Source organism: Sceloporus occidentalis, unplaced genomic scaffold, assembly GCF_023333645.1.
Source record: "Sceloporus occidentalis isolate IW3139 unplaced genomic scaffold, rSceOcc1.0.p SCAF_44, whole genome shotgun sequence".
In the NCBI taxonomy this organism is placed as follows: domain Eukaryota; kingdom Metazoa; phylum Chordata; class Lepidosauria; order Squamata; family Phrynosomatidae; genus Sceloporus; species Sceloporus occidentalis.
This window is the reverse complement of record NW_028317024.1, coordinates 5,197,501-5,209,146: the sequence shown is the minus strand read 5'-3', so window position 1 is coordinate 5,209,146 and position 11,646 is coordinate 5,197,501. Positions and strand designations below refer to the sequence as shown.

General features: G+C 37.8%; 2 protein-coding genes across 2 annotated transcripts in view; one reads left to right on the top strand and one right to left on the bottom strand.

The window, feature by feature from the left end:
• Nucleotides 1–365: 365 nt before the first annotated feature.
• Nucleotides 366–8,937, bottom strand: LOC149289612 (prostaglandin reductase 3-like). The gene is made up of 2 exons (XM_089490422.1): nt 8,666–8,937; nt 366–1,290 (listed from the first exon to the last, which is right to left on the bottom strand). The coding sequence occupies exons 1-2, from the start codon at nt 8,935–8,937 to the stop codon at nt 366–368; spliced, it is 1,197 nt and encodes a 398-aa protein (XP_089346548.1).
• A 2,387-nt stretch (nt 8,938–11,324) lies between these two features.
• Nucleotides 11,325–11,646, top strand: part of LOC149289611 (teashirt homolog 1-B) — a 49,326-nt gene continuing 49,004 nt past the window's right edge. The window contains exon 1 of the mRNA XM_089490421.1: nt 11,325–11,343. Within this exon, the coding sequence (XP_089346547.1) occupies nt 11,325–11,343 (19 nt within the window). The remainder of the gene's footprint in view (nt 11,344–11,646) is intronic.

Genomic DNA, 11,646 nt, shown 5'->3' with positions numbered 1-11,646 from the left:
TTTAGAGATCGGACAGCCAGCAAAAGTTTAACCAGGGTATTTTATGGTAAATGTCCTTCATTGATGATCCAGTTCCCCTATCCTATACATATGTTAACTTTGCACATGTGTTGCAAGTGCAATCTACATACTTAGCAAAATAAACGTGTTTGATAAAAAAATAAAAAAAAATAGTTGGATGTGTGAAACTGGTGACCCCTTTAAATCCATGCCTTTAAATTTAATAATCCGGTTTTAAACTGAAATCATTTTACGAACACCTTGATGCTGTTTTTAAATATACTATCCATTACCAACAACATGTTTTAGACATTCTCAGGAAGAAAGAACCATTTTCTCTTGTGATTTATATCATTGTTCTGTTTTTACAGCTTGCTGTTGACAGGGTGAGGTAATTCAACTACAATTTTTCCAATGTTTTTCCCCATGTACATATAATCTACAGCACGGAATACAGACTCCAAGCCCATGAACCTGCCTTCTGGAGTTAGCTCTCCATTGTCTATTTCACAAACTAATTCTCCACTCTGATACAGTTTCAACAAAGAGATTAAAGCATCTTTATACTGAGACAAGTAATGGTTTAAAAAGAAGCCTTGAACGCTGGCTGATTTTCTTAATAATACAGCAGGTAAAGCGCTTGCTTTGACGGGCAAAATGCCGTGGGACGATTGGTACCCCGAGATAAAGCCGATAATTATCAGGCGACCGTTTATAGCTAAACAGTTAACCAACATATCGAACATTTCTCCGCCGATTGATTCATACACAACGTCTATGCCCTCGGGAAAGTTCTTCTTTAGGACTGAACCCACATTTTCAGTTTTATAGTTGATTGGAAGATCACAATTAATGCTTTTCAGGAAACCTGCCTTTTCTTCAGAGGAGCATGTCCCAATAACATAGCATTTTGCTTTCTTTGCCAGTTGCACTGCAAACTGTCCAGTTCCACCAGCAGCCGCAGTGACCAAGACTTTCTTTCCTTCAGACAACTTTCCCATTTCTTTAAGACTGATGTAAGCTGTTGTGCCACTAATGAGAAGGGTTAAAAGCTCTGGTTTCACCGAAGGCACTGGAATCGCATGCTGGGCAGGAACAACTATGTATTCAGAAAAGGCACCGCTTGTCACATAGGCCACGGGTTGGCCAATGGTATAATTTTTACTGGCACTGAGGCCCATTGCTACCACTTCACCGATACCTTCAAAGCCAGCATCAAAGGGAGGCTTCACAGACATGTCATAGCGACCAGAGGAAAAGTTTATGTCTGAGGCATTGACACCAACAAATCTGAAAACAAAGCGTAAGAAAGGGTTAGACCTACAAGTCCATTTTTACTATTCTTTTATACTTTGTACAATAAAATGATTCATTCACAATTTCTTGATACTTAATATTTAAATGCAGTATGTTGCACAGTGTTTAAGACTATATATATATATCTATTTATACTTATTTGTGTAGTTTTCAGACTATGTGAGCTCAAGTGTACGTGCATGTGTAATATATACATACATACTATGGAAGAAGCGATAACTGTATTATAGAGTACCATCGAGGAAAATTTTGATTGTTTCATAATGTTGGATCACCACTACAGGTAACCATTTGATATCTGGATAGACTACCCTACAACATGGTTGTAAATGATTAGTATTAGAGCTCATTATTTACTGCAATAAATAAAAAAATCAAATTTAATATTGCATATTGAAAATTGTTAATAGGTTTAAAAGTAAACGTATAAAGAAAATATACAGGACTCGGGGACATTTTTTCATAAGGTATTTAATGTAAGGAACTCTGTATCCATGAGAAAAAGGGAAATGTGTTGTGCTTGTCCATTGTGTATTTTATTTAGGTATGGCTATTTAACACATTTTAAACTGTTTTCCCATATTTTGATGTGATGGTCTATTTAGTAAGATAAGCTTGGTTGGTAAACGCAGAAGAGTTCTGTCATTTTACCGAAGAGACATTTAGTTTTTAGGACAAACTTTAGAGACTCCATTGTATGAAGTCCACATTAATACTAAACACAAAATATCAGATCGATGTATAATACATTTATTTCTGATGTGTTTAAGGAACACCTGAGCAAGATTTTTGCTTAAATCAAAGTTTTTGCACAGTAAAATATCTTTAAAGGCCTCACAAATTAATGCAGCAGTATGTTTACAGTACACAAAACTCAGCCGGAAACATTTTTCCAACACTTGCATCTTGGAAACGTGTAAAGTGCGTCTCCTGCCTTGAATGAGGCATCAGACTTTGTCAACGGTCCCCAGAAATAAGCAGCTGTGTTATGGTAACCCATCTGGAGTAAGCAAAGGTCCAACACTTTTTGTCTAACCTTGAAGTACAAACTATATAAATATAAATCATGTTAGGACCCAGAGGTGGGCTTATTGAAATAAAAAAATCTGTTAGACCATGTCTAATGGCTTTTGTTGTTCAGTTCATTAAATAAGCCACATAAACCACAGATTAAATAATATCAATGATAAATAATTATATTAAATACAAAAAGAAAGCGTAGTTTACAATGTTAACGCACAAAGGGTTCAACACATCTTCTTGCGCACAATATATTTACCGCTAGTCAGCTCCAGGGTGGCTCAGCAAATTTTGTGAGCGGGGGTCTACTGCTGTGCCTTGTAGTATAGAATAGGCCAGGAGTGTCCAACCTGCGGCCCTCCAGCTGCTGCAGGACTACATCCCATACTCCCCAGCCAGCCCATTAGCTGAAAGAGCATTATGGGAGATGTAGTCCTGCAGCAGCTTGAGGGCCGCAGGTTGGACACCCCTGGCGTAGGCTGCCCTTTTAAAATGGAATTATCTGTACAGAATATAGTTCTTTTGGGCATACTTAACATTAAACCAGCTATACTAACGGTACATTGCGCCAACCTACAATGTCTAACGCAGGGCCTAATTCGGACATCAACCTTGCTATTATGCAACTCCTTGCAGCATACAAAATTATAGATTTCCTGTATTTTAGCTTAAATCGCAACCTTCAGTACATCAGACTGTTAGAGGGTGTACACATACTAAAATAGGTAATGAAAGAACAACACAAAACTATCGAAAATGATACACTTCAAAGACAACAAGTCTCCATCTGCACCCCACTGTACATAAATGGGACATTCCTGAATTTTAAATCTGTAATTAACAGTTTTAATGTGTTCAACATTAACAGGGCTAATTTAAACTACTGATCAATCATCAGTAACAGAGGTCATAAAGCGCACCATTTGGAAAAGACCAGGCTTTCACCAGCGGATCACAAATAACCCGTTTACCCTACGCTGAATACTGGGAATGCATAAAGAATATTATATATAATATATATATATATATTTCATATAGAACACTTGTATACTGTAAACACTCAGGTATAAGATGCACACATGTTATATGCTAAACTTAGGTCTGAAGTTGCAGGAAAACTTTACATATAATCTGATGTACTCGTGTATAATGCACACCCACTAAGTGTCCAAAAATAAGGTAGAAAAATAAATGAGATTTTACAGGACTTGTAATTTCAGCAGCAGATGGTCACCCAATAAAAGATAAGCAAAGGTGAGGGTCATCTTTTATTGGCTGCACAAGTTTGCTTAACCTTCCTTACGCCACCTCTTGCAGTCTCATTCATGTTCTTAATTACCACCTAATTGAGGAGATCACGGTTATAGGAAAATAAGTTATTTCTAGATATTTTATGTTTTGTGTGTGTGTGTGTAATTTGTCATTTTAAGTACTTATTTCAAGTTGTTACAGATTGGCATTTTCCAAATTACAATGGGTGTATATATATTATTATTATTATATGGTGATATGTCTGTGCATTAACCATTCAAGTGCTAAACAGATGTGCAACACATTGCAAAGACAATATATTATCTGCTCCCGTGCACAGAAAGGGTTAAATAAGTTTTAAATCAAGAAAAAAAAAAAAAAAAACACTATTAGTAGTTCATTCCGCATATGTTTTTTTTGGGGGGGTGTAGGGCATTATTTAATTGACATTGTCAGAAAAATCCAATTAATTTTTATTGTTTATTTCTAATTAAATTTTACATTAACTACGGTCTAAACTGGAACAAAATCTTTTTTTTTTTTTTTTTATAAAGAAAGCATTTGGAATTCTATATGATATTTTATATGCATACACGATATATAGATAGATAGATGGATACAGAAGCAGATTGTTGTGTATAATTTAAGAAAAAAAAAAGAAGTGGGTGGCTGCTAGGAGATCTTAACCCTTAACTGACTGGTATCAATTAATTTAACAAAATGTTCCCCCAGGTCATTTTAAGACTGGGGAGAACACTTAGTCTATCTTTATAACAAAACATGCACTCCCATAACTGATGGGATACAGGGAAAACTCCCATATTTCTAGAACCACCCAGAAATGTGGATGGGGGATGTGCTGTAGTGAATACATTGGGGCACAGGTTAACCCCTGTAGTGTGTGAAGTGTCAGCAAACAACCTGCAGGCTCCTTTGTCTATAGGGGGGTTTAATTGCTGCTAGATGATCATCAATCACAAGCTAATACTCCTACGCTGGGAAGGGAGGTGGTCATACCTTCCATAACACTAACTGGACACCATGATAGTTAGAACCTTCCTAGACAGAAAGAAGTACGGTTTGAATATCAAAAGAAAATGGCAAATGTATCTTTTAACCAGTTATATAATTAAAATACAGAAAGCGGTTATTAGTGTATTTAAAGAAAGGCAGAAAAATTACATAAGCCACAAAAACTGGCAACATACACAATATAATAATGAGTCCTAAACCACTATAAATGATATAAGATATATACAATGATAAAGATTATATATATATATATATACACACACACACACTTATAATAAGAGTATGTGTTATCTTGTTTAGAAGGCATTTCATCATGTGCCTCCTTCCTCTAGCAATGAAATAGTTAAACAAAGTGACATCCTTTTAAAAAGAAAAAAAACTTGAACTTTGTTTTTAGAAAAGCTTTGAATACATTAAGAATTAAGTATACACACAAAGAATAAGTATTAGGGGAAGGGGAGAAAAAATCCCAAACTCTGTACATTAGATAAAAGTTTTGTTAAAAAAGAAAAAAATAATAACAAAACATCCTTCATGGGTCAAAAGGCAGAGTATAAAATAAAGCAACTGCTGCTTTTTTTTTTTTGTATAGGGGAGGAATTACTTAGGTAGTAGCCACAGTATGACTGATAAGGTCATATGCTAGTGATTACCCTGAGGTGCTTCCAGGCAAGGTTAACCCTTTGCATAATTTTCCCCACACTTCTCTAATCTGTGTTCTGTGCAAAAAAACCCCAAATAAATAAAAATAAAAAAAAAAATAAAAAAAGAGAAGAGAAGGAAGGGTCAGGGGTCTGTCGCATCAGACCTATTCGCTGGGCTTTGTACTATGAAATACACTCTTGAACTAGACACAGTGCAAACGAGCCTTATTATTCACTTCTGCAAACTAAATGACTGCTTCTCCTATACTTTTTCATGAATTGCCTATCCGGGAACTCGACCACCCACTGGCTTAAAAATATTACTATGTGAACCAATTAACCTACGACTACTGCATCCAGTTTTATGTGCATACTGCTTTGTCCATGCAAATACTTTTTGTTATCTTTAGTAATAAAAAGAGAAGAATGTGTTAAAAAATTTAAATAACTATAGCAAAGTAAGAAATTAAACCCCACACATTTTTACGCAAACTCAAATCTTACAACTTTATACACATCAAAGGATTATAAGAGGATCTTTTTTCCTAGGATTTAAAACCACAACTGCTCCTATTTAACACGCACTCGAAAGGGCTCCGAAAAAGCCATTTTGGTAAAAATGGCAAGGTACAAAAGAACTGGCTACCTCCGCAAAGTTTATAGCGTGCATTTTCTAAAGAGAATCAACAGAAAAAAAATATTTTAATTGTTGTAATTTCTAACACATTACACATGAAATAATTACAATTTGAAAATTTTGGTTTTAGCATTCTTACTTTGATTATTATGAATAAAGTATCAAAGTATCATAAAGCGAAATGTAAAGATCCACACAGCTCTCAGGAAAAAGTACACACGCCAGTACCTAATCAAGGCATTCATCAGCAACATTATGTTAAAATAATTGTACATATTTATGTTGAAAATGAAAGCAACACCATTTAAAAAATGAGACAACCAATACAAAAAAAATTAATGTTCTGATTTAATTGGTAAATTTAAATTTATTCAAAAATACAAAATTGGGATTTCAACAGCTTAAATAAATTAAAACATTCTTATGAAGCCGTTTAACAGGCAACATACCAAAAGAAAAATAAGAACATGATATCCAAATTGCACATTTGGGAAATGAAATCTATTTTATGGCTTAAAGAAACCTCAAAACAGGAAAAAATAGATCATAATAAATAAACAGGATTTAAACCGGTGTTTGGAATAATCATTTCTGCATTAAAAAAAAAAAAAAAAAAATGTAAAACAAAAAAATACATTGGTACTCTATTTTTATAAATGTACTGTACTAGATGAATACATATTTCTTAGCATTTGTTAATTCAAAAATGTATTTGCTCATTTATAAAAAAAAATAAATAAGTGTATATTTAGATCCTGAGATGATAAATGTATATTAAAATTCCCTGCATGTTAAGTAGCAATAAAATAGAGGTTAGAATTAACACAATCGAGGTTAGGGCTATATGTTTTATAGTTAAACGATAAAGTAATTTGCCCAACGTTAAATATTTACAAAATGTTAGTTAATATAAAAATTACACACACACACACATTATATATATATATATATATATATATATATATATATATATATATATTTTAAATGTTAGTTTTAAGGATGGGGTTAACCATTTGGTAAAAAAGGTAAGGCCCCACCCACAGTGAGGATTTATGCAAAAAAAGAAGGGGGGTAATTAACCCAACTTAAAAGAGATACTATTTTATGTTAATTATTTACTGCAATATCTGAAGAATTTACGAAACCTGAAAATACAGGTTTCCACATTAGCCGATGAACAGCAGAATGTGCGGGGCAAAAACTGAAAGATGAACCAGAGAGTAAATTAGTGGGGCTATACACAAAGAGGTAGCATGTAACGTGCCCGCAAGATTAAAAAGATTCAATGGAAAAGGCAGTTTTAATCATTGTGGATATTGCGTATGGTTATAACGAGTTATATAAGGGCCTCTTAAGAATGTGTTTATGCGGTTATCACCAAGAAGATTTGGTATTTTTTTTCTAAGATAATATATATTTTCAATATAGTGTTAATTCTAGATTTCAAACTAACAAACAATCTCTTTTGCAAAAATATTACTCCATGTAGGATCCACAAGCTAATTTTTAGAATCCCAGCTATGTTACAATTAAGAAAATATTGATGAGAAAAATGAGCATATTTTAGGTATATATATATATATATATTTGCATACACACACAGTTAAACGACGAAGAGCACACTGGGGCCGCTATAAACAAATACCAAATTTCATTCAGCATACGATCAGCATCGACACTTCAGTCCCTCTCCAGGACTTTTATTGTGTGTATAATTATATATATATACACACACACACACACACACCTATATACACATAGCCTCTTGCAAATCGACTGTACACATTTAATTGCAAGTCACAGAGAAGGAAAATAATAGCCAGGACTGGTGAGGTCCAGTGGCTTGGTTACTTCTAGCTGAATGTGGGGTATGTTTCCCAGGATGATAGAACTGGTGAGGACAGACAGACAGACAGGAGAAGAGAGGCAGCTGACTGCTGAGATGTGATTTCCCTTCCTGTTGATTCAGTGCTTCCTAAAGGTTAGTGACGTGTACAACAAACACCCAGAGAGGGATCATTCACTCCCTGATGGATGAACATATCTCACTCTCTGCTGCTCTTAGGAGTGACTTTCTCTGGGTTATTGATATAGCTGCAGTATATTTAATACTCTGACAACCTGACCTCACCCCTGCCACAAAGTAACAGTATCTGTGAAAGCCAGGTAAGGGGGGAAAAAAACAAAAAAAAACCCGATTGTCGTTTGGAGGACTTGAAGCGGCAGATACAGAGATCGTGGGGGATTCTCCTAGGTATGTGGACATAGAAGGAGGGGGCTGGCTCGGCACAGGAAACAATGATAGTAAAAATTAAATAGCAGTCGCCAGATGGCAGCTTGTACAACTTCTTTTGGGTTAACCAAAAGGGAGGAAAGATCACACTTTTTAAAGAGGTTAATCCCTTGAGAACTAAGATGGGAACTGAAAGGGTTAATATTTTTTTTTTAAAGGGTTAAAAAAGTTGCCCGAGTGTTGGTGAAGAAGTACATGCGGGTGAAGCCGGTGGTTATTTCGGTGTCCACAGAGAAGTTAAATAGGTGACATGGAAAGGACTGGGTTAACAACTGCTAATAATCAATGTGACATTATAGCTTATTAAATAACGAGTGTGATTGGCTGATGCAGGAAGGTATGCACGAGTGCTGTGAGTGTCAGGACTGTGTATGTCTGCTGATGGGGGCGTGTCATCCGGGGGATCAGAGCGCTCGTGCCCCGACTGTACTGCACACCGGTGAAGGTGAAATGCGATATCGGGTTTCTTACCGGTTTCTGATGAGGAGATCTCCGTCCCCAGGCACCGGTACCGGGGCGTTGGGGATTAAGGTGACGGCCTTTTTGAAGTTAGGGCTGAGCTGAGTGACAACCAGCTTTTTCATGGAGCTGGGGATAGAAGAGCCTTGGAAATCCACAAAGTGGTGTGAATAAGACATGTCCACGATAGGGCGAGCACCGGAAGAGGGACAGACCGCAGGCCGTGGTCTTGTGCGTAGCCAACTCTGACCCAGCAACTGAAAGCCTGCCCTGACGCGCAGCATGCTCGTATCAAGCAGTGTACTTTGTACCCTGCACAGGACGGGCCGCCAAGTATCCCTGCGGCTCGGTCACTCAGCCTGCTGCTGCTGCAGAGCCAAAGGAAAGCACTGTGCAAAAAAAAAAGAAACAAATAATTAGGCGGGTCTCTCAATGCAAAACTGACACAGCCTTGCTAGTGCTGCGTTCCCTCCCACCCCCTTTCTTCCCAAACCTTCAGGAAGGGAAGACGAAAAAAATAATTTCAGCAGATAAAGAAGCGGCCAAAACCCCCGGAGCTGATCTAACAGCCCCGTCACTAAAATGAAACAGGAAGAAAGTTGAGTTCTGGCTTGCAGCCCCGCGTCTTGTGCAGCCAGCGCTTCCTGCTCACATTGTAAAGTTCTGGCTGCCTCCAGGAACAAACCTTCATGGAACTTCCTTTGCTAATCTGGATAGGCGCTTGTTTATATCCCGCAAGTTATACGGGAGGTGGCTGCGTACGGAGTAAATGCCCGTCAGACACATGCATGGAGCACACGACTCCTGCTTGAATGCATTTACTCCGGGACAGAAACGCCCTAAAATGCTAACCTGAAAATAGTTTATTTTCCTAGCTGGGGAGAATTTTGAATTCCAAGCTGCTTTTAACAAACCTTTGCTAAAATACGCAGCGGCGCGCAAGGAGTTAAGCCTGTGGATGAATGAGGTGGTTAGGGAGCGGAGGGGGTTAAACAGGGAATTTGAGGATAATGTACAGCGCGATTATTGTGCAGCGCCCAGGAGCCGCTGCTTGTTCGGTGGAAGCCCCGCCCCTTCCCATGCGAAACGTTCACTTCCCTCACAAGGTGAGACAAATCAACCCCGAGAAGCCTGCAGCTGGGGAAGCCTTTCATGTTGGGAGGTGGGAACCTCTTCACATCAAAGGCGGCTCTTGTGTGGGGCCCGTCCGTAGGAGAGCGCTGCACGTGTCTGAACGGGGAGAGCTGGCCGAGCGGCTCCAGTGTCCTCTTCACCTGCACCCTGTACTGCGCGGTGACAGGCCGATGCCCTCGCCATGCACTTGACTTTAACCCCTTCCGCAAACGCACTTATTATGCTCCTTTCCTGGTGCTCGTTAAAGAATATTTAACTATTTGGCCTCCAGAAGAGTTTGCAGTTATCTTTTCTATTTATTATTATTATTACCTTTTATTTACATAGCGCCTACAATTTACCCAGTGCCTCCTACAGTCCATACATTCAAATGGTATGACAAAGCTAAGCTGCATCCGTAAGACTTAACTCTTTCCCCACCATAAGCATTCTTGGAAATTGTTACCCAGAAACCTATGCCATTTAACCCTTTCATAGCCTAAACATTGTAAAACAACCCTCAAAAAAATGTTTTCATCATTTATGGCATAATAATAAATTATATTTTTATCCACCGTTGCTGCACAATAGTTTTTAACGTGTATAGGAATTAACACGTTATTTGCTGAATTTAGTAGACTGTCAGGTACAGTCGATCGCGCTGGAATATACAGAATATTCCAAAATAATATCTCAAAACTATCCAATATCCTACTCAAGCGTCCTTTTATTCGGTTTGCAACCGTTATTTATTTTTTGAAACACAATTTACACACACACACATTATATATATAATATATATATATATATAATTTATTTATTTATATATTCTGTAGGGAAAAACAAAATTATATATTTTCCCCTACGAAAGTTAATCCTGCATCTATCTCCATTCATCACGTAGCATTCCATGTCCCAGTTCTAGTCATTACACCGAACTACACGTATGAGCGTTCGTTGTGCAACTTGTATCCGAACGAGCCGTTGTTTAACTCCTTAATCGCCAAAGGAGGTGAAGAACCATTTACATAGGAAAGAAATTACCCTCTCGATGAATTGCTGCCTTTAGCCACTGATGTATTATGACTTCTCTAACAATGTCACGTTGTTTCTCTTTAAAGAGGCAGCGCGAGCGAAGGAGAGAAGCAGACACGGTGCAATGAAAACAAAGCAATTAGAGAGATTGACAGGTGTGGTTTGTGTGAGATCTATATGAAAGTGTCAGGGTGACGTTGGCAGCTGGAGGAGGAGTCACTTAGTGAAGCAGGAAAAGCAGCTCGATGTGTCTGTCTATCAGTTGAGACTGTCTGAGAAGCCCTGGGATCTGAATGTGTGTGTTATATTACACAGGAGGAAAAAAAAAAGAAGAGGCACGTTACATTTCCTCCTCTCTCTGGAGTTTACACACAGCCTGCGATCGTCTCTCTTCAACATAATGAAAATTCCTTCTTTTGGCAAACTGTTTTAAATCTACATTTTGCAACAATTGTATTTTTTTTTTTGTTTTGGTTGCAGATCATAAATATGCCATTCTTGAAAACGCACTCTACCTGACAGCATGCGCTTTTTTATCAACGGTACGTAAAAAAAAAGAAGAGGAGGAATAGAAGAAAGTGAAATCCGGGGATGCTGGGAGGCGAAGAAGCTGCCCGGTGTATGTATATCTCTGCCGTATTTGTCTTATTGCATTCCTGCCTGGCGATTGAACGCTGAGGAGGAAAGGACACACGGGAATCAATCAGCTGCAGGAATAGAAGAGGAAGAAATGAAAGGAACGCTGGCGATCCACGGAAAACGCAGCCCCACGAGCTGAAGGCAGAGGGGGGGAAAAGTTGCTTCTTTCGAGACTCTTGTTTGATCTTGGATAAGGGCTGTAGGGG